This window comes from Ziziphus jujuba, chromosome 2, assembly GCF_031755915.1.
Source record: "Ziziphus jujuba cultivar Dongzao chromosome 2, ASM3175591v1".
Classification (NCBI taxonomy): Eukaryota; Viridiplantae; Streptophyta; class Magnoliopsida; order Rosales; family Rhamnaceae; genus Ziziphus; species Ziziphus jujuba.
The window spans coordinates 10,870,404-10,893,762 of record NC_083380.1 but is presented as its reverse complement, the minus strand read 5'-3'; the positions used below and the strand labels follow the sequence as shown (position 1 = coordinate 10,893,762).

Genomic DNA, 23,359 nt, shown 5'->3' with positions numbered 1-23,359 from the left:
TATTAATTACAACAACTTTTATTTGTTTTAGTATTCATTTTGAAGTCTTGAAGTCAAGCAAAAAAAATCGAGGAAAAAAAGCAAAATGGTTTCAAGACGAACACAAACGTACATTTACGTACTGGTTACGTGATAAGGTATGGGAAAGTTAAATATTCAATATATAATATCATTGTTTTAGCTTTAATTTTTCATATTTTTCTATTGACTAGATTGCACAAGAGCGAAGTCAACCTAATCACACAGTATCTAAAACATTACGATGGTTAGCCCATGGTCCGCAATGGGTGGTAACGAAACATGAAGGATATATCATTAGAGGGGTTAGATTCAACACTATAAATATGGATAATAAGAGGGTCACCCAGAATAGTGGTGTCAAAGTTATTGCCAAAAGTGAGCATTTTGCTAGTGCTAAGGATAATAACCCAATTTTAGCCGAGATGACATACTATGGGATCATAAGAGAGATTTGGGACGTTGATTACACTATGTTTCGAATTCCAGTGTTCAAGTGTGATTGGGTTGGCAGCAGTGGTGTGAAAGTTGATGAGATGGGGTTTACATGTGTTAACTTTAGTAAAATTGGATATAAATATGACCCATTCATCATGGCTTCACAAGTTCAACAAATATTTTATGTTGAAGATCAACTTGACTCGAGATGGTCTGTTGTTTTAACTCCACCACGACATTGTACTTTGGTTGAAGAAGATGTTCTTGGCGATACTACAATGGCTCACAATCCATTTGCCATACAATTGCCAAGTGTTGATGAAAATGATCATGAGGATGAATGTGAGAGTGGCTATGTTCATAATGACTGTGAGGGGATATGGATAAACAATATCTTCTAAATAAATTGGTACATATATTTATTAACTTATATTTTAAGTAATATTTATTTATTCATTATGTGTTTTTTTCTTATATGTTTTCCACTTTAATTAGGAGAATATGTGCCACGCCAAACCTTAAGAAGGTAAATATTCATTAAATTTTCATTTGCCAAATTACAATTTAATTTATTAATTATGATTAAGTTTTTATTAATTTATTTTGCGTCAGTGCTAACAAATTTTTTTATTTTTCCATATGCAGTATGAGGGCGTAATATCGTCAACACGAGTACATCAACTTCCATCTCAATAAGTATGCATATGTAAAAATATGTCAATGAGATGATATTTAATTATATTGATTATTGTTTTGTTATGAACAAGTATTTATTTTAAATTTTTATATTCTAATTATTTTGGACGAAGTTAGTTTGGATTTTTTGCTATTATAATTAATTTTATATTTTATTAAATTTTTAAAAATTTAAAAAAATAAATCTAAAAAAATATAAAAGAAATGGCGGTTTATGAAGATAACTAAAAGTCGCCTAAAATATATAACGACATATAATAAGATCAATTTGGCAACTCATAAATTTCGCGACTCTACACAAAATGTCGCTTAAAGAATTATTCAATTTTTAGCGACATAAATATATTGCTGTATCTGTCGCTAAATAGGTAAATGAGTCGCTAAAAATTCATAAATATGCGACTCTTATAATTTGTCGCTAAAACATAATGCGTCGCTAAATAGGCGACAAAAAAGCGTTGCTGAAAATTCATGAGACGCTAATTTAGAGACACTAAAAAATAGTCGCTAAAAATATATGGTCGTTAAAAGAGAGACTCACATAATTCATCGCAGAAAAATAACGCGTCGCTAAATAGGCGACAAAAAAATGTGTCGCTAAACATGAATGAGTCGCTATTCAGGATGCATTTTTAGCGACATAATTATTTGGCGACGAATTATGTAAGTGTCGCTAAAAATTTATTAGCGACTTTATTATAAAGAGTCGCTATTTTATTAGTCGCTATAAGTACATCATTGTATGAGTCGCTAAAAATTAAATGTGCGTCGCGAAAAATTTTTATTAGGTGACTGTTATTATACGTCGCCTGTTATCTTATATATTTCGCGACAGGATATTTGGCGACTCCGTCAAATACATCGCTGTTTATTTAGTGCGACGCAGTACTTGCGTCGTGTATCAGTTCGATTCTAGTAGTGTGAGGGAAAATATGCTGTGGATTTCTAACTGATGTGTCAATTCAATTTATAATTTGTGAGACAGGATAGGATTGGACACACACACACACACAGAGGAAAAAAAAAAAAAAAAAGAACAGCAGACTTTAATTCATATAGATAAAGAACAACTAATTAATAATTTTAAAAACATTTAATTAATAAGTTATCATTTTTTTTTTTTTTTATTCATTAAGCAGGCATAAAAAATTCAAGAGCCACGAAGGGCAACCCCTATCAACCAGATTCTCATTGTGCTAGCTCAAAGCTTGTTAAGCAAGCATATATATGAGGAGGCTTTATTACAATTCCGAGGAACATTATAAGAAAAACAGATTGAACAAAATTTTGCAGCAAAGCTCTAAAATTTGGGAGACAATATTTGCTTCTTTACACTGATTTCCCCCCTTAATGACCATCTTAATAGCAGAAAGAGAATCAGATTTGAACATGCAAAATGAGCCAACTGCCTTCCATGACAGAACAATAAAGCATGGCAGATAGCCATCAGCTCATGAGCACCCAACCCCTCAAATATTCTTCTACATCCATGCATGCAGCTGATTATTACGCAGGTTCCAGATACAACAAAATAATATATGCCATCAAACCTACTTCTTCTGGTTTTAGAGATCCATAAGATAAGACAACAACGAAAAAATTCTGCAAAATGTATCATTGGTAACTTTGGCAATAAACACCCAAAACGAAACACGCTTCCATCTATACTTTTGGCACACAGACAAGTCTATAAAACAAAAAATCTAACAAATTAAAGAGGTTAATATAGTGAAAACCCCTCACACCCACACCTTCTAAGAGTCCAACTCATTCCCAGCTCCCCTTTGGCTGAGAAAAATAATGTAATACTATCATCAGCATGACCTACGTGTGTGTGTGTATATATATATATATCTCAAAAGGCGGTGATTTCTTAATTTTCCATAGTGCATCTTTATTTTCTTGGTCGTTTCTTTAATATTTCAAAATATATAAACAAAATGAGTCAACCAATAAGCTAATATATATGCATAAAAGTCTTCCAAATTTGTTATTATTGGTAATAATTATCAATTTTTGTGTAAATTTTAATTGATATATTTAATTTTATTTGTTTACAATAAAAATTTTTAAAATGTATTCTTTCGTATAAAAATGACTTAAATCCATCATATACTAGTAGCTATGGTGCCTTTATGATTGGGGAGGAAGTGTTTGCTAAATCAATTTTGGTGCCAAGTTGATCCAAATCCGTGTATGATCAACTCAAATTAATTAATTTATTTATTTTTTGATCATAGGCTCGTTTTCAAGTTGTTTTATGATGCATGTCAATATATAATTTGATTATCACCCCTACTAGTAGGATCGTCCTTAATTTAGAAGTTCCAACTTATCTCATAATTTTTAAAACCTAAATTGAATCATATAATCTTCAATCTACGTGGGAAGATAAAGAGCACAAGCTGTATATATATGCCCATAAAAAATAATGTAATATTATTATATAACTAATATCTTTCTTATTAATGGAAAGTCTTCTAACTATCAAGTATCAAAAGGCCAATGAGGGTTTTCTCCGCGTAATTGAATCCTTCCCCAGTTCCTTGTGTTTTATTTTATTTTTTGGTCTTTGTGTTTCCAATTCGTCAGGGACGAAAAGAAATACAAAATAATATAACAAGAAAAACAATCACAACGAGGGCAAGGGCAGCATATCTCTATCTTTCACATCCTTTACAGATATCAACGCATTAAAAAAAAAAAAAATATATATATATATATATATATATATAAGTCGATCAGTAAACTAAATCCCAATAACATATACAGCCGAAAACCACCCCCCCCCCCCAAAAAAAAAAAAAAAAAAAAAAAAAAGAAACTTATCCTAACCTATCAGCATGCTATAGCCATTTTAGATCATACATTAATAGTATTATATTTTAAAACTACTCTATTTTTGGTGAATTATTTTAAAAGTACTCTCTTCTTGTTTTGTGGACCAGCCAAGAAACCCTCATTTATATTTCAGTATTCTTTAGGGCTAGTTGGAATTTAGATCAAACATATGATGTTGAATTTGAAAAATAAAGAAGGAAGTTGCTGCAGTACAGTACGGTAGAAAGAAAAATAAAAAAAAAGGAGCTGGTGCTGCCGTACAGTAGAAAAAATTAATAATAATTAAAAAATATAAAAGTTATGATTGAAAGAGAGAAGAACCGTAAGGGAATTGCACAAGAAAAAAAATAAAATAAAAAAGAAGAAGAATGATGTAAACTTCTTTTAAAATTTTAATATGGTGGGGTCGGTTGATGTTTTGTATTTATATGAAAAATTTATGGAGAGTAAAAGTTACTAATATGAAATGGTGAAAAAATAATTTGATATTTTAAATGAGGTGTTTATTTTTTATTGATGGGATAGAATTGAAGATGAAATTTTGAAAATAGAAAGATTTCGCATCCTATATAAGAATATTTGAATGCTATTATAAATATGATAACGCTTGAGAACTTTTTGCTTTTTTTGAAATATTTAAGTGCATAAACAAAATAGGGTGGAAAACCTTAGGCGGTGCACATTTATGTTCAATGAAATAAAAGTTACCAAATTTTGTTAAACTAGCCTTCTAGGACCATAACATAGGATTGGAATAACTTTTCAACCTAATTTTCACGGCTATATTATCCACTAATAAGTTCAAATTATTTGCAAATGAAATAGCTAAATTCTAACACAATCCATTTTTATTAACATGAAATTGGCATAAACAATACATTTAAATAGTTACCGTTTTGAGATTATTGTTTAAATAGTTATTGTTTAAACTAGCCTTCGCTTATCTCTTAATTTTTAAAACGTATAATAAATCATATGGACTAGATGGCCAGCAAGTTAGGTCTTTGATATGCCAAACAGAAGCCTCTTCCCACTTGACATCAGTTCTTTTTACAAATTTTCAATCTAGTTGGAAGCTACCGAGGACAAGTTGCAAACCCATAAAAAATAATATAATATATCATCATTTACTATTATTATTAATAATTAATGTATATTTCTTCTCTAAAGTCTTCTAACTATCAACTAACAAAAGGCCAATGAGGATCTTTTTATCAATACCCGAATTCTTCCCCAATTATTTACTATTATTATTTTTTTCAATACCTCAGGGACGAAAAGAAATACAAAAGAAAACGAGAAAAACAATCAAAGGAGGACATAATATCTATATCTTCTTATCCACCACAAATATCAACGCATTAAAATATAAATAATTAAAAATAACTAAGTCAATCAATAAGCCTAACCATCCAGCGTGCTTTAGGGTCATTCATTATTTTGAGAAGTACTGCAAAATAATAATAATAATAATAATAAGAAAAAAAAAATCTATGCAGTCCCATTACATTTAAATTCTTATAAGTCCCTATTAAATGTTTTGCATTCTAAATCTCCAATTGCTCCCTCCATACCTTCTCAAACCACTGAAGTTATGCAGGCCACGAGAAAATCTTCGGTGCATCGGTGGTACCAGTTCAGCTGATAACACTCCAAATGATTTACTGATATAAGCCAAATCATCATTCCAATGTGATTTTTTATTAAAAAAAGAAAACATAAATATTGAAGCATTAAAAGTGGAGATAGGGATGTCAATTTGCCCCGTCCATCTCCGCAACCGCGGTGCATCGCCCCTAATGGGACGGTTTTTCCCCGCAAAAACGGGGTGACGGGGCGGGCTTAGGCTTACTCTCTTAGACCCGAAGCGGGGATGGGTCGGGACCGGGTATTAAAGACCCCGGCCCGTATATATTACCTTTTTTTTTTTTTTTAATATTTTGAAAATTAAAATTAAACTTATTCGATTGGTTATGGGCTGAAATTAATGGTATGAAAAATTAAATTTTATATTTTTTTGTGTTTAATAATTTTTGTATTTATTGTTAACTAATTAATCTCATTTTTGTTAGCTTCATCTTCTTCACCGTATGTTGGAGCTTGTTCTTCTACTATTAGTGACATAGAAATTGATGAGGAGGTAAATTGAATTTATTTATTACAAAAAATGTTTATATTAAATTGTTTAAAATTTTTTGATATCATTTAATATTTTTGTCTATTTTTGTAGCAATCAACTCTTACGGAACATTTTTTCATGGAGACTTAAGGAAATGAGAAGTAAAACTTTATTATGTGTGCATGTGTATTTTTATAAATTTTATGTTTATGTATTTGGATTATATTATATTATATTTTTTGAGAATGTATGTTATTAAAATTATAAATTTGAACTTTGATATCTTTTATTGTATTTTTATTATATTTTTGGTCATTTTATTTGTATTTTGCTTATAGAAGAAATTTTTTTAATATAAATTTATCAAAAAAAATTATATCAATTATATGAAAAAAAAACAAATGGAAAAACCGTCCCCGCACCGCCACCAATTGGGGAATCTCCGTCCCCGCCCCGCTTCTAAAAAAACGGAAAAAATTGCGGGGATGGGATGAAAAATCCCATACGGGGATGGGGACGGGATTTTAAAAACCGGCCCCGCCTCGCCCCGTTGACATCCCTAAGTGGAGAGAGAGGAGAATCGTTAGGTAGTAGAGTGGGCATGGATTGAATTGGTTCGATTTTAAACCAAAATATAATTCAATCTATATTTTTTCAGATTATCTAATATATAATCCAATCCAAATCATTGAAATGTTAAACCCAAACTAAAACAAATTATTTAAAATCGATGGTTTGAATTGGTTAATCAATTTGAAACTTATTAGTTTATAAATATATGATACAAATAAAAAGTTTTCTAAATATAAAATATAAATAATAAATTATAGTTATCCAAACATAAATACAATTAACATAATCCAACATAGTCATTATCTCACTCCTACAATAAAAAATAAAAAAGATTAGATAGCAAGGTAGGTAAATATTTAGGGTTCCAATTCAATTTGAAAATTGGAGATGGACCGATGGGTTAAAAAATATATATATTAAAAATTAATATATAAATATATATATATATATATATTTTTAATTATATAATATATTATTTGGATTGGATTGAATTTATATTTTTAATCTATTACCAATCTAATTTAAATAATTTATAATATTTTAAATTTAATCTATTTCACTTAATATAAAAATTCAATCTAACCCTTTAAAAATGAATTAGATCGATAGATTAGAACAGATTAGATTGAATTTTGTTCACTCCTGTTAATCAGTCATTGGAATGGACGCCGGATATTGAAGGGTTCTCAATTGGCTTATTATATGCCCTTTTTAACACATGTCAGCAAATCATTTGGAGCGGTATCAGCTGAGCCGTACCGATTCTGTTTACAAATTTTCAATCTAGTTGGAAGATATAAAGAGGACAAGTTGCAAACCCATAAAAAAATAATCTAATATATCATAAATTAATAATTAATATATTTCTTCTTGAAGTGTCCACTAACTATCGAGATTGAAAAGGCATTTCTCCGAACAGCCAAATCCCCTCTCCAATTCCTTTGGGTCTTTTTTTTTTTGTCTTTTTGTCTTTTTGTCCTTTCCAATAGGTTAAGGACGAAAACAGATACAAAAGAAAACGAGGACAACGCATATGCCAACATCTTTCTCATCCACCACCACCACCAATATCAACGCATTTTAATATAAATATAACACAAAGTCAATCAATAATCTAAATCCCACACATTTACAGCCCAAAACTAGCAAAAATAACCCCTCGTCACTATAACCTTTCAGCATGCTTTAGGGCCACTTCTGATCATACTTTAATATTATATTTTAAAACCACTTTCTCATTGTTTTTTGGGTCTCCATTTATTTAATCAGTTGTAATTCTTTACAATCCAGCTTCCAATTTGGGCCTTTTGACCTATTCTGCTTATGTCACCTTAAGCTTAGTTGTTTATTTATTTGTTTGGGCCCTTGTATTATATAAAAAGGGAACGTGCGCTACCACTTCATCTCCATTAGATTCAGTAGTGGAATTGATCTCTTTAGGATTTCTATTTCATATACCAAAGTCTTCTCTACTAAGTATCAAAAATGGCAGCACGTGGGGTTCTCTTGGCTTCACTTCTTCTCTTTTCTTGCTTTGCTGAAATCTCTCATGGAAAAGTTCACTTTTCTTCTCTTCAAAGAACTCTCGTAGTCACTGCTTCACCCAAACCAGGACAAGGTAATCAATCTCATCAATTCCCTCTTCTTTTTCTATTTGTACAAACATTTTGACAGTGCACTGTTTGGATCCTGAGAAAGTGAGGTTTACAAGGAACTCTTTTTTTTTAATTGAGAACCTAATTTAGTATTGGAAGATATAACCCAAAAAATAGATCCAACAAGCAAAACCTTGAAAACAGAGAAGCTTTACCAATTTTCAACCATGAAAAATAATTGATTATTGTTGCTCTAGAACAAAATTGCCATAAAGATTTTGTCTTTCTATCAAAATTGTCCATTTTTTTTTTTTTTTACAATGAATTTCACAAAATTCTCAACTGGGTTTTAATTTGTGGAAAACAAAAATAAATTTTTAATTTTTAATATTTATATTTTTAATTTTCTGTTGCAGTTCTGAAAGCTGGTGAAGATAAAATCACAGTAAATTGGGGTCTAAACAAAACTTTCCCAGCTGGGGTTGACTCTGCTTACAAGACCATAAAGGTAAAGCTATGCTACGCGCCCATCAGCCAAGCAGACCGAGCGTGGAGGAAGACGGAGGATTTGATCTCGAAGGACAAGACCTGCCAGTTCAAGATCGTGGCTCGACCATACTCAGCCTCTAACCAGAGCTTCGAGTGGACCGTGGAGCGTGACATCCCACTCGCCACGTACTTCATACGCGCCTACGCCTACACCTCCGAGGAGGTCGAGGTGGCTTACGGTCAAACCACGGACGCTCACAAAACCACCAACCTTTTTGATGTCCAAGCAGTCACTGGACGCCACGCGTCCCTTGACATTGCCTCGGTTTGCTTTAGTGCTTTCTCCGTTGTGTCCCTTGCTGTGTTCTTCATCGCTGAGAAGAGAAAGGCAAAATCGTCCCAACAGAAGTAATATAAAAAAAATTAAAAAAAAAAAAAGGTGGCAAATCTTATGGTTCTTTATCATCAACATCAGTTTGCACCAATGGTTTAGATTTTGTTTTTGCTCTAATATATATATATATATATATATTTATATATTTTGTATTACAATCTTGATCAAAATGGTAGGATATGAAGCTAAGTTGAAGGGGGTTTCAAATGGGCTTTTTCTTTATTTTAATAACTTTTGTGTGTTAATGGGAAATTTTCTTAAAAAAAAAATTATGAAAAGAAAGAAAAAAAAAAAAAAGGGAGTGAAGTGAATGTTGAGAAGGTTGAATCTGGGTATGTAATTAACCTTACAGCTCATACTCTAAAATGGGGAAGTTGAAACTGGTCTATTAATAAGAAAGTGATATATAGAAGATTTTTCACTTTTTAAGTGGTTGTTGAAGTTTTGTGCCATAAAAAGGATGTGTTTATTATTTTTCTCTTTCATTGTTGATAAAGTTATTGGTAAGGAACAATCAAATGGTGACACATTTTTATTTTAAATACTATTAGAATTTAATCATTCTATTTGATGACTATAAAATAATTATTTGTCAACATCTTGTAATGTGGGTTCCCTAATTTATTAATTCCAACAATGACGAGTAATTTTGGATAACGCCTTTCCAAAAAAAAAAAAAAAAAAAAAAAAAAAAAGAAACTCTAAAAGCAACCATATTTTCCTTATTTAGATAATGATAACCAGAAATAATATTCAATTAAAATTAGTTTTGCCACCTGAAAGAAAATTTCAAATCATATGGTATTATTACCTTGATGCCATTGTCTTTCTTTTACAAAATAACTAACAAACGAATAATAATCTTTCAACGACCTTTCCATAACTGTCCTAACTGTTCCAAGAACTCTCACTTCCCAAAACATACCACTTTAGGCCATATATCTGTCACTGGATCAGCTGGTTTTGTATTAGCCTTCAACCTATTTGAATGCATCATGGAAACCATCAACTTTTTGTCAGAAACTACAAAAATGATTTTCCTGATGCAATAACCTCACTCCTACATAGGGCTTCACAAAAATAGTCAGTTTGATCATTCACCAAACAACATCTTCTATGCCATTAACAGTTTCCCACATTCAGAGTCAAAGTATAGACGATGGTTTTTTAAATCAGGAAAAATAAAAAAAAAAATAAAAAAGTTTGGTCCATCATCCTTTAATTCATAATAGAGAAGAGTAAATGAGAAAGCCAACTACTGAATTGCCTAATCAATATAAAACCCAAACGGTTCACATCAAGGAAATGGACGTTCAGTGAAGCATTTCATATTAGTGATAATCGAAAAATAAAGAATTGAACAAAAAGAAGAAGAATAAGAGAAGCTTTACAACTAGTTCTGTAATATTCATAAATCTGGTTGAGGATTGAAATACATATCAGTACTTGCCATCCGGTCGGTACCAACAAGTGATAGCCTGTCATTGTACACATCCACATATCCAAATGCATCAGTCCCAGGAGGACACTCCAGGGCAGCTTCAAAAACTCTATGGTGAATTCCATGGGAATCAATTGAGTGCCCACCTTTGTGATCATGCCCGGAGAAACAAACCTTTACACAATTGTATCCGTGTATAAGGTTCATTACTTCATCATAATTCCACAAAAGTGCTTCCTGTGATGATGCACCAGGATCTAAAGGAAGATGACAACATATCACTACTATTTGTCTCATCTTTGTTGCTTCTTGAAGAATGCCATCTAGCCACTCCAATTGTTCCTTCCCTACACCTCCATTAAACATGAGGAACCTTCTCTCTAGACCCACCAATCCAACCGGACTGTTCTTTTCTGAATTTGGATTCTTCTCTTGAAGGAATTTCAAAGCCTCTAATGCATTAGGATGATCTTGAGGCCAACCGATGGCACTGATGTCGTAGCCATCCAAAATAACAAATCTGAATTCTGGGGTTGGTGAAAAATCATAATAAGCACGGCCATCCGGATTTGAAATCTTCAATATTGGAAGTAACTTGTCTCGGGGAAGATTGTATAGGCAGTGATTGCCGATCATATGATAAACAGTGCCATTGAAATTCTCAAATTCTCCAATGACTTTTCTTACTGTACTTAAGGATTGATCTTTTGGGCAAAACCCATCAACAATATCCCCAAAATTGAGCACAAATTTATGCTTATAATCATTCCAATGTTGGACTGCCCTTTGCAGGACAAGAATGCTATGCCGATAAAACCGTGGAACACCAATGAAAGAACAACCATCAGGGATATCAGCATACTGGACATCAGAGATTACACCAAAAGAAAAAAGTGGTTGCTTCCCTTGTGCATTGACTAATTGGTTTGCAGAGGCCATAATTTATAGCTTGGAGCAGGATGCCTATTTGACATTAATAAGTTATTGTCAGAATAGTTGCAGATCATATACTCAGGTGTGATCAAAGTATTATTTTAACTACCAAACCAAACTGTTTTCCTGCCTAATAATGACCAAAATAAGCATCAATTATTATTATTTTTTCTCAGTTTATCACATAATGGGCAAACTCCTAGAAATAATCACAATAACCAGCAAATGCAACATATAAAAGAAACATCTGTAGTTCAGTTCCAACTCCATCGCATGACCTCCAACCAATTATATATTTTGATACACATAGGAAAAAAATTCCAGGACAGGATGGTTTGCAGACACCCATGCATAGCAGCAAATTAGAGATTTACCAATATGATTGAGGAAGCAACCAAATACTTCTGACAGTATGTCTCTCCCTATGGGAATAGCAATTGGAAATCTGCTAAGATCAAGTACAAAGAGATGAGCATCAAAAACCAATCATATAGAACAAACTGGAAGTATAACACTTTCTCTAACAGCTAGCAGCAAATTTTTCAAGATGAATACCAAAAAGCAAAACTAGACATGTTTACAAATTGGAAGTTCCATTTCAAAAAGCAAAAGAGCTGTTCTTATATGTAAACTCTTGCTGATATTGTAAGAGATTTAAAAAAAATCCCACGAAATGCAAAACTACACAAACAGAACATCTTTTCAGCATTAAATGAACAACCAGTTTCATGGTTAATATGCTCAATGTCATTGGCTAGAAACCTGCTTAACATAATTGAAAAAAACTATGCCTTTATTTCTTTCAAGGTATTTGGACCAAAATACTTCCATGCCAAGTTATTAGAATTTTGTGCTAATAAGAGCTAATCATTCTAACAGCGGGCATTCACAAAAAATAAGTCCCAAGAAAACCCAATTATCTTCCACAGCCCCATCCTAAACCAAAAGTAAAAAATTTAAAAAACTCTAAATTTGTCATAGTTCATCGTACTCAAAACCAACGAATGTTTCATGGACTACTGCACAGTATGCGTTTTTCAGTAAAAGATGCATCTACCGGACATGCCCCATAATCCAGCATACTTAGAAATAGAAAGTTAAGGCACCTAAAACTGCATATGCAACTTAGAAACTTCACAATCTTGAAGCCATTGCTAAAAGAAAATCCTATATTTGGAACAGAGATATTCACAACCATGGACAAATCATTACTTGGAGCCTAATGAAACAAACATATAGTTTATATGTTTGATTTTGCAATGTAAAATTATTGGGTATGAGAAAGCATATAAGACAACAAATAAAATCAGCTTCTTTTTCATCATCAAGTCAATCTATTCATCGGTGGGTTAACGATCAAATATTTAAAAAAAAAAAAAAAAAAAAATCCCAACACAAACACATACATTGCTTAGCCTGAGCTGAATTCCAGACAAAATCAACAATTGCAACTCAGGAAAAACTCTATTTCTTACCCATATAAAGATAAACATTATTTTTTATTCTTTTTTCTTCTTTTTTTTTCCTTCCAAAATCAAAGGGAATTGAAGAACTGAAAAATATGCTCACCAACCCAGAAAAAATAATATAGAGAAATCAAAAAGAAAAAATATTTTCAAAAATTTAAAAAAGAAAAAACAGAAAATCAGAGTGAGAGTGAGAAGGATGTACGGACGCACGATTGATTCACTACAGTCTGATTGCAAAAAATAAAAGGCAGTTTGTCTTCGCCGTTGTTCCGAGAGAGAGAGAGAGAGAGAGAGAGGGACAAAATCGTCGTTTGCAGTTTTTGTCTTTTTTATACGCATTACGACAGAGAGTCCAACTACCGCTCAATACGGCATCGTTTCACTCCAAATTGAGTTCAAGTTGGATTCTGCCTTTTGCCGTGGCGTGGTTCGTTACGGTACCAAAATGACAAATATAGTGTTCGTCTCGTCACAAAATTACCGGATTTGCCCTTTTTTGAATCTCACCGACAGCCTTTTCTATCAATATTGCCGTCCCTGGTTGTTTCGTCATTAAAATTATGAGGTGGCTTTGTTTAAAGCCTCAGGGACATTCATAGCCCTCTTAGAATCGGGTCGGGTTCTAAGATGTGTCCATTGGGCTAAGCCAATCCTAATACAAAAAAAAAAAAAAAAAAAAAAAAAAAAGAGAAGATTTTCTTTGCTAAAAGCAAGAAAAATAAGTTGTTAATCCAAAATCTGAAGCCTACTTGAGCAAATATACACTTTTTCATTATTTTAATTAGCTTTTAGTCACTAAAATACAAATTGCTTTATTTGTTTGGTTTTGGTTGACGAATGTTAAACAAATTCTGTTTCTTCATGCTTTTTCCCCCACTAACACCAAGTCGTTACAAGTTCATAGTTAAAGATCAGAAGTACACAATATGCGTGGAATTGCCCCATTTAGGGGAACTGAAATGATTCAAATTTAATGAGTTACTAATACTGATATCTATACACTTTAAATAAAAGTTCTTTCTTTAAATTGCAAATTTAATTTCATTTAATTCCTATTGATCTAAGCACTTGACTATACCGTATGACCAAGACTAGATAATAAAATGAGAAACCTAGCAGTTAAAAATTTCTGCTTTAGAGAACAGCCTTTCTTCAGATTCAACAATGAAATGTGGGGTCTGTTATTTGTTGTATCAGTTTATTTCTGAGCTCTAAGCTTTTTCCATCAACTTGATGACAGTGACCTCCCATTACCATTGGAATGAAGGATTTGAGAAACTAGCTTCTCTGGCAGTTTTTTAGAGGCCTGCAAAAAGAATTCCAAAAAGTTAAAAGAGTTGCAGAGAAACTTTAAAATGCAGTTATAAATAATGCAGGGGATTTAGATTTATGATTTTTGAAGAAAATAACCTGGAACTGTCTCATATGCAAAATTGGTTCACATCCCACGTCTGCAATTGATTTTCCGTTTGGAGTTTGCGTTTTGTATCGCTCGGCTTTATATTTGGCAAGCTCATTTTTCTCGTCTGGGAGTTGCTGACAAACTTTTAGGAGGGAACTGAGAGAATTCATCTGCCAGAACATAGGAGAAGATATGAGAAACTGAACTTCCAAGTATTATATGAATGAAATTGTAGCCCCAAAGAAATGAAGAAAATGCAAAGCATGGACAAGATGCACAAAATATCAAAATATATGTGCAGCGTGTGCTAACCTTCATGTATGGACAGGATGCACAGCCACCATGAATAGAACATCCCTCCCCACCAGCAACTCCTGGTATAACGGGGAGAATCACATCTCCCACTTTAATAGAATTCAGGCCCGGGGATGAATTTGATGTTCTTGTCATTGAATCTGATGAAACTGGGAACACAATCTCAACATTAATTTTGGCTCCATCACTAGATGACTTAGCAGAACCTAACAAACTGCGAACTGCTGCTACAATTGAAGTCACCATTCCTGATTCTGTTCCTAACACAAACTGGAGGTGGTCATTAACATTTCTATCTAAAGCCTCTTGAACTCTCTGTTTTATGAAATCTAGTATGTTTTGGGTAGAACCCACAACCCCCATTCCTCTTCGCTTTGCTTCCATTGCCAAAGAAAACATTTCCCCAGGGACCTCAAAGTGGGCAGTTAAGAATGCATCACAGTACATTTCATTTATCCTCTCCACTACTTCATGTCCAAATAGATGATGCACTATGCATGTTCCTTCCTGATACAAGAACATCATACGATTAGAAAATAAAGCAGTAAAGTAATAGGACTGCAATAAGACACTGCAATATTATTTGACACATGATAAAAGGAGGTTCTTAAAAGTGGCCATGTGAAATGAAAACAAATGTCCACTCGGTTGCTAAACAAATGCAAAACAAATAATTCTTTGTTCAATACAGAATCATCAACAAGTTGTGTCCTTTTCTCTCAATTTTTTATTTTATTTATTTATTTTTTTGGTCAACATCAACTTAACAATAAAAGAACTCATAATAATCGATAAAAATAACGAATACATAAAATTACATTATGCGAATAAAAATACCTGAAAATAGTGTAGGCGAGGTAGCAATGATCTGATTGAATCACTAGTATGTTCTGGATGTATCTCAGCAACTTCTTCATCGGTCATCTTAGTCATCTGCTGGAACAATTCTGCAATATTTGCACCCATGTAAGAATCAGGTCCATACCATACCTCTAAATCAGGCACCTGAGCAAAAGCCTGCAAAGTAATAGTTACCCACATAAGAAAAATAAACTACAATATTATCAGGTGGACATTGGATATAAGTTGATTCACACAATACAACATACAAAGGAGAGCTGAAAGAAAAGAAAAGAATGTCAACTCTTAAGTATCACCAACCTGCAAAATTGTTTGCACGACATTGGAAGAAGTACAGGTGATTGTGGGCACAACCTCGTGAGAAAAAGCTTTTGTCTCCAGTGCAGTATTTATGTAGACAACATGCAAAGAAGGAGGTGACCTAGAAGCCGCCTCAAGGTAACTCATGTAAGCAGGAGCAGCAGCAGCATCTGCCAAAGAACACCCAATGCGTTCATTTGACATCCTGTACACACCCACCTGAAAATATATAACAAACAAACAAAATTAAACTTCACGATAAGAGAGATCAAATCCCAAGAAATGTTTTACTCAGCAACATAAACAAACTGCATCTAGTCCATCCACGTCCTAAAATCAAATATGCAGCAAAACATAGAAAGGAAACCATCTTCTTAGAACGGAAACTGTTCACACATCAAACATGAATAAAAAGGCCATAAATTGACAAGGGCCACTTGTTAGAATTCAAACGCCAGAGCTTGACAGGTTTCACATTCAACATCTTGCATATCTTAATAATACTACGCAATTAACAAAAAGATCCTACCTCTGGAAAGCCAGCCTGATCAAGAATTGCACGAACATTTTCAGACATAAAATCAACACCCAAAACTGTGATAAATTTGCATCCAGCTTTTGCCATCTTCACAGCAGTATCAGCCATGACCAGAGAATCGGATATATAAATGTGAGGCCACTGCTTTTGTGCAGCGGTTAAAACACCTTGGACTTCAGGGTCCATGTAAAAATGTGCAACCACACCAATTTTCTTCTCCTTTAGCACATCCACAAGTTGTTGAACTCGTAACTCATCAGGGAACAAAAATCTTGCCTGCAAAATTAAAATTACAAAGACACTTGAGATTCCAAGGAAGGTTCTCCAAGAAGAAGACTAGTCAAAAACAGATACTTCTTCTAGCAGATTAAAGTTCTAATACTGATCTGAAGCAACTTCATTCAAAACAAACAAAAATGTACTAGTCGTTGTTTTACAAATACATCCACGTTCCTAATATTAAAAAAATCATTGAAACGAAAACAGAGGAAAGTCTACAACAACAACATAAAAGTTGATCAAACAGCACACTTTTCCTATAAGCCAATATTATATGAGCTTTAACAAAGATTCAAAAAACCATATGGGCAACCTGAGCTTCGGCATAGCTTCCTTTTGCACGAATCCCATCGGAGGTGATGACAAGCGATGGAAAAGGCTCGAACGGAGCTTTCCCTTCTCGTTGAGCCACCAAAGCTCTGGTCTTTTTCTGCATGCTTATCAAAACGTTATGCCAAGTATTCACTCTAGAGTGCTGTCCACCCGCCAACCCAACGTTCAGAGCCGCCAAGTCCTCCGTCTTCACAGCCAAAACCTCTTCCGGCGAAGCCCCATCGAGAACCGAAATCAAGCAGGAACAAAAACCTCTCGTTATCTCCGAATCGCTATCCGCCGCGAACCTCATTTTCCCTTCCTTATCCATCCTAGCCTCCAACCACACCCGCGCGGTGCAACCCATGACCCGGTTCGAATCGACCCGGGCCAAATCCTCGAATCTGGGAAGGAGACCCGCATAGTAAAGCAACCGCTTGACCCTCTCAATGGGTTCGGACAACGCCTGGAACTCGGAAACAAGACGCTGGAGCTTGAAGGGGACGAGATCCGATGTCCGAGTCGGCGAAACGGTGACAGCGGAGCAAGAAAATGGCGACCCGGAATTTCTAGGAGCCGGTTTGAAGGAGTTGGAATCATGCGGTGGAGATTGAATGCATCTGAGGGGTTTGGGAATCTGGGTTTTGCGCGTTTTAAGCTTGAAAAGCCGTGGCGAAGGGTGGTCAGGGTTACCGTTGGTGGAGGAGATAGAGAAAAATGGAGAAGATGAAGAAGAAAATGAAGAAGAAGAGGCTCTAACGGCCATAGTTGCAGAAGAAGAATCCATTCAGAGAGACAGTAAGCCAAAAAAACACCAAAAAAAAAAAAAAAAAACAGTTGAAAAGCCAAAAAGTGCGGGCCTTTGAGGGGTAAGAAGAGCAAAGAGGAAGAGGGTGGTGTAAGATGGCAGAGAAAGCAGAGCCTTTAAAAATGGTGAGAAAGAGAAAGATTGGAAAATTAATTAATCTAATAAAAAATATATATAAAAATATATATTGAGTGTAAGAATCGCAAATATATATTATATTGATATATTATATTGATTGTAACAAATAGCAAACCCACGACAACGGCCAGAAGAACACTACGCGCGCTTTCAATGGAGAAAATGGGCACAACGCAAAAAGCCTGTTTCATGCCCCCACATATTTCTGCTAAAATGGGCCCCAATTTTATGGATCACCCAGCAGTCTCCAAGTTGCCCTATCCATGTAAATTGCCGCCTCCACCCATCCGCATCACACTTTTGTTTTTTTTTTTTCTTTTTTAATTGTGGCCTTTGTTTTTAATACTTTGAAAGGAAATTTATAGGTTTTTTTTATTATTAAAAATTATACAAATGATGTACTGTTATATACAAATTAATTTTTAAATCACATCAAAATTTAAAATTTAAAATAATTTTTTAAAAATTTTAATTTTGATAAAATATAAAATATAAAAATAATTTTTTAATATTAAAAATCTAATTTCAAGTAATCTTGTGTATATATATATATATATATATATTTTTTTTTTTTCTCCTATGATCAATTTAAGGATGAAAATTTTATTTTTTATTGTCTTGTATAATCAATAATAAAATTACACATCATTTTATAAACAATTAGTTCTTTGCTATTTAGTTTCTAATTTTTTTTTTAAGCTAAGATAATATTAAATAATTGGTTGTACGTGAATGAGACTACGAAAAATAGGATTAGACCCTCCACTGCCAAATTCTTTCTCTTTTTATTTTTTATTTTTATTTATTTATTTCTCCTATTTAATTTTAGTTGAATTTCTATATTTATTTATTTTGGTCAAATGAATTTCTATATTTATTTGTGCGCAATGAATTTAAAAATTTATATGATAACTTGGGATAAGTGTTAAAAAGGTCTTTTAAACAAGGTTCTTTTTTTTTTTTTTTTAATATTCCCCCTTTTCCTAATAGTTTTTGGTTATTAAAAAAAAGAGAAAATAAAAAAAAGGTAAAGGACAAAATGTATACTTTATAAGTAATTTACAGAGGAAGATAAGCATTTGACAATTGATTCTTGAAGGAAGCATATTTATGGCAAGTAATTTACAGAGGAAGATAAGCATTTGACAATTGATTCTTTAAGGAAGCATATTTATGGCAAAATTACTTACTTTAAAGAATTTTCTATTTAGAAATTGCATTTTATCTTTTAAACTTTTCAAAACAAAGTGATGACCAACGAATTTTTCTTTCTCTTTCCTACTGACTATGTAAAGCAGTCATATTCATTCAAATTATATATTTGGCGAAGCTTTCCAATGAATAATTTTATGTCAAACTTAGGAGGGAAAAGAAATATTTTTTGAAAAAAATGATAAAATTATTCGATACCCTTTTCCTAAAAAAAAAGAAAAAAAAAGGAATAATAATATAATAAGCAATAAGTACTGGTATTGACAGGTCTCAATTCATCTTAGAGAAAAAATAAAAAAATAAAAAAAAATACAAAAATAAAAAATGAAGATAAAGACAGTTGAAAAGTTTTGAAGCTGTAAGTTGAGTTTGATGGGAACTTGTTTGGCTTTAGAGCTTGATTGAAACTTGTGAAGGGCCATATATCCACTTGTATTAGATGATGGTTCACAGAAAGAAAAGGCTCACAAAACAGAGACGCGTCCCTTGTCCAAACCCTTTCCACTTGGAAAATATTAACAAGAGGCTGTCATCCACATTTTAGTTCCATAAAAAAAAAAAAAAAAGATAAATAAATAAATAAACAAACCCAGGGCTACAAAGATAATAAATAATTTAAAAAAACAAAAAGAAAATTAAACCAGGCCTTTTTGCTTTATTGTCACTTTCTTGTTTGTTGCATCTTTTGACGCCCTTTTAATTTTGACTACACCAAAACTATTTTCCACAAAACACATTTTTGGTGATATCAGATTAATTCCCAAGTTGGTAAGACATTAGACAATAAAAAAAATATAAAAAAAAATATAGAGAAGAAGAAAAGTTCATCAAGAAGTATACATGTTCGAAAATTCTTTTATTATTTTAAAAGTCACCAAGAACTTTCTTGGCGTCTTACAATCGCATAAAATGAAGGAGAAAAGTCATAGCTGGTACAGAAAAGTTTTTATTTTATTTATTTATTTTTTGGTGAACTGGGACAAGAAAAAAGTTAAAAGATACATTATTATTGTAATAGTGGAGGTAGATTTTTTGGGTTCGTCTCTCCTAGTCCAAAGGTAGAAAGATTGGTAGAGTTTCTCTGAACTTGCCTACGTTAGCACTGACGACATTTTTTGCTGATGTTTCCTGTGAATTTACCAAAAATTTTCAGTTATTTGGAAGAAAAACAAACAAGCTAGAACACAAGAAAGATAAATACATTGTGGATTTTGTAAACTAAGTTCTGAACGAACTATGAGTATAATTAAAGAGCTAAAAGACATCCTATAATATGGTCACAATCGAAGGTTGAAGGTTGGTTGGTGACTTGGTGTATTTGTTTTAGAGCATTCGGAGTGGCTTTTCTCTTAAATGGGTAATATTTTATTTTCTTAAAGAGGTGCCTTCTTTAAATTGTCATTACAATGGTGTTCGACAAGAGGGATGGTGATAAAAATTTTGATATATTTTATGATAATGTGGGTAATCATTGAAGATTTTGTTTTGACATTATAGAAAAAAGAAAAATATTCCCTTGATAAAGAATAATAAAAGAGCAGAGGTAATGGTGTTTATAATTCAAAAATGTCCTTTCTATAATATTTATACTTCGTTCTTTTTGGGCAATATTATGATATTTATACTTCCTAAGAGAATCAAAGAATATTACCCAAAAAAAAAAAAAAGAAAAAAACAAGAATAAAGAGCATATGTCACTCTTAGAAACCCAAAAAAAAAAAGTACTGGAATTTCTTCGCTACATTGTACAAGATGAATTGAGAAGCGAATGTTCAATCACCTGTCCTTTCTTCTAACCCAGCCTTTCCATTTTCCTATTATTATTATTATTATTATTATTATTATTGTTTACTTTTCCGCTTTTTTTTTTCCTGTGGGTTTTGGTGGTGGATGTTGAATTAAATTAATATTTGTGGAGTTGGCATAATCAATTATTTATTTATAAGGCCTATTTATGCTATTAATGGGACTGGCTTATTTTATTATTTTGTAATAGGGCCCTTGGTCACACACTCTCTATAAGACTCTAGTTGGCCCATTGGACTGGAGGACCAACTCTCTTTATAAGCCCAATGACTTATCCATATTTTTCCTAATATAATTATATTATCAAATTATTATTATTTTATTTGTGTCAAAATTAATGGATAAGTCTGACTTGCAGAGACTATTTAAAGGTCTAGGACAAGCAAACAATTGATGCCATACGGTATTTTTGATATTAGGGTTTTCAGAGATTTGAGAGTGGTTTGAGAGTAGTGTGTCCATAGGCACTACTTTACATTGTTTTCTATTTTGCAGGATTAAAGATCTAATTTACCAATGGCTGCGTTTGGAGGTTAGTAATTTATGATTTATGGAATTTATTATGCATATTTAGATCCATAAAAGTTCTAACAATTGGTATCAGAGCACATGGTTAATATGCATAATAAATTTCTTTGTAGTTTATTGCAGCTAGCATGTGAATATTGATCTGTGTTTTTGCCATTATTATCAGTGTTCTAATATATATATATACTCATGGTCGTTTTTGTTTGTTCTTAAAATAAAAAAAAATAAAAAAAACTGGGTTTTCGGCCATGAATTTCACATACTGATTTTCTGGGTTTTGGACCAAATTGATTTGGGGAAAAGTTTCCCAAGAATACACGCAACAAACAGCATCAATTTTGACTAAACTTTGCTCGAATTTCTTGTGTTTCCATGGGTTTTTTGTTAGTTTTTGGCCGAATAAAAAAAACCTTGTTTGGATGTTTATTTTGAGTTGATTCTGAATCAAAATTGTTTGTGGGAAACGTTGACCGTTTGGAGACGAAACTAACGCCGCCGGAATCGTCGGAAAAGGTGGCCGGAACGGTGAGATTTGGCCGGGTAAGATAGCGGGTCGCGTGACCCGTTTGGAATGGAACCGGGTCATCCGTGACCCGGTTGGGTGAAGAAGATGATATAAACGACGCGTCGTTTGGGTTACTGCTGACGTCAGCACGACACGTCGTTTGCTGACGTCAGCAGATAACGTCAGCAGGCCAAAAAAAAAAAAAACTTATTTATTTTTATTGATTTATTTTTGTTTATTTATTAATTAATTTAGTGATTCAATTGTTCAATTTATTTATTTATTGTTTGTGTATTTGTTTAATTATCACATTCCAATTTTATTAAATTAAATTAAATATTTATGATTGGAAAATTGGATTGTGTGAGCTTACCCAGAGAGGCTTTGTGCCTAGTTGGTATAGTAGTGTGGGATTTTAGGTACTCACCTGTCGTGAGACTTATTTTATCTGCACTATGTATACCAATGTAATATATATTGGCATAGTGGATGGGATGTTTTATATTTGCCTATTTCATGAAATTGCCAATATGTTATTTTTTCTCCCACTTTATTAACCAGGGTCTATACGGGTAATTAAGCTACTCTGTCGGTAGTTCTAGTTGCTTTGTATGACGCCTGGAATGGCAGTGGAAGTTAATTAAATGCCATGTATTGCAGGTTCTGAGTTGCCCTGTCGGTGATTCAGTTCAATGCATTTGATTGTGGTTATTTGGTTGACTGTCCCTGGCCCGCGTAAGGGTATCTTTAGTGCTACAAAGACCCTAAGCGATATTTATGTTTGTGTTTTGTGTTGAGGGGCTGGAAAATAGTAATTGAATTGTCTTAAATTTTTAAATGTCTTGTTGTTTACTATTTTTACAGCTAGTAGCACCCCAAATCTTATGCCTATGACTACCATGATGAAATTGGATGGGACAAATTATCAGAAATGGAAGAAAACCTTAGTTATGAATTTGACCTTCATGAAATTGGATTTGGCTTTGGAGATAGATCCACCAGAGATACCGACTGATGAGAGTACTGCAGCAGCTAAGAAACTTTATGAGGATTGGAAACACTCTAATAAGTGCTGTATGATGATGATGGAGAATTACATGGATGAGGCCATATATGCTAGTATTCCTAAAGTGGATACTGCAAAGGGACTTCTTGAGGAGATAGGAAAGAAGTTTATCAAGTTTGATATGAATGAGAAGCATCATTATTTGGACCTATTGAACAATACCAAGTATGATGGTATTAAAGGAGTAAGGGACCATATTATGCTACTTTCTTCTTATTATGATAAGCCGAAGGGGCCCAACCAATCTTGAGCAGCATGTTTATATGGGAGATAGCTCAAGAGT

General features: G+C 33.0%; 3 protein-coding genes across 6 annotated transcripts; 1 reads left to right on the top strand and 2 right to left on the bottom strand.

Annotated features, from left to right (window-relative positions):
- Positions 1 to 7,913: 7,913 nt before the first annotated feature.
- On the top strand, positions 7,914 to 9,592 carry LOC107418317 (high-affinity nitrate transporter 3.1). The gene is made up of 2 exons (XM_016027005.4): positions 7,914 to 8,303; positions 8,697 to 9,592. The coding sequence occupies exons 1-2, from the start codon at positions 8,171 to 8,173 to the stop codon at positions 9,179 to 9,181; spliced, it is 618 nt and encodes a 205-aa protein (XP_015882491.1). The 5' UTR covers positions 7,914 to 8,170; the 3' UTR covers positions 9,182 to 9,592.
- Positions 9,593 to 10,530: 938 nt separating this feature from the next.
- On the bottom strand, positions 10,531 to 13,500 carry LOC107418316 (manganese-dependent ADP-ribose/CDP-alcohol diphosphatase). 4 transcript variants are annotated; one of them, XM_048474070.2, is made up of 3 exons: positions 13,213 to 13,500; positions 11,912 to 11,982; positions 10,531 to 11,567 (listed from the first exon to the last, which is right to left on the bottom strand). In XM_048474070.2, the coding sequence occupies exon 3, from the start codon at positions 11,541 to 11,543 to the stop codon at positions 10,572 to 10,574; it is 972 nt and encodes a 323-aa protein (XP_048330027.1). In that variant the 5' UTR covers positions 11,544 to 11,567; positions 11,912 to 11,982; positions 13,213 to 13,500; the 3' UTR covers positions 10,531 to 10,571. The 4 variants fall into 4 exon arrangements, with proteins under 4 accessions (XP_048330027.1, XP_015882490.2, XP_024929757.2 ...); XM_016027004.4 differs by having other exon boundaries at positions 13,217 to 13,497; XM_025073989.3 differs by lacking the exon at positions 13,213 to 13,500 and adding an exon at positions 12,944 to 13,206.
- A 433-nt stretch (positions 13,501 to 13,933) lies between these two features.
- Positions 13,934 to 18,131, bottom strand: LOC107418310 (quinolinate synthase, chloroplastic). Its single transcript, XM_016026997.3, has 7 exons — positions 17,015 to 18,131; positions 16,414 to 16,698; positions 15,885 to 16,103; positions 15,561 to 15,740; positions 14,721 to 15,230; positions 14,417 to 14,578; positions 13,934 to 14,312 (listed from the first exon to the last, which is right to left on the bottom strand). The coding sequence occupies exons 1-7, from the start codon at positions 17,798 to 17,800 to the stop codon at positions 14,232 to 14,234; spliced, it is 2,223 nt and encodes a 740-aa protein (XP_015882483.1). The 5' UTR covers positions 17,801 to 18,131; the 3' UTR covers positions 13,934 to 14,231.
- Positions 18,132 to 23,359: the final 5,228 nt, after the last annotated feature.

Coding starts and splice junctions, on each gene's coding strand:
- LOC107418310 (XM_016026997.3), bottom strand. CDS start 17,800: ATGGATTCTTCTTCTGCAACTATGGCCGTTAGAGCCTCTTCTTCTTCA. Junction 16,699..17,014: donor GAAGCTATGCCGAAGCTCAG/GTTGCCCATATG, acceptor TTAATTTTGCAG/GCAAGATTTTTGTTCCCTGA. Junction 16,104..16,413: donor ATCAGGCTGGCTTTCCAGAG/GTAGGATCTTTT, acceptor ATATATTTTCAG/GTGGGTGTGTACAGGATGTC.
- LOC107418316 (XM_048474070.2), bottom strand. CDS start 11,543: ATGGCCTCTGCAAACCAATTAGTCAATGCACAAGGGAAGCAACCACTT.
- LOC107418317 (XM_016027005.4), top strand. CDS start 8,171: ATGGCAGCACGTGGGGTTCTCTTGGCTTCACTTCTTCTCTTTTCTTGC. Junction 8,304..8,696: donor TTCACCCAAACCAGGACAAG/GTAATCAATCTC, acceptor TTTCTGTTGCAG/TTCTGAAAGCTGGTGAAGAT.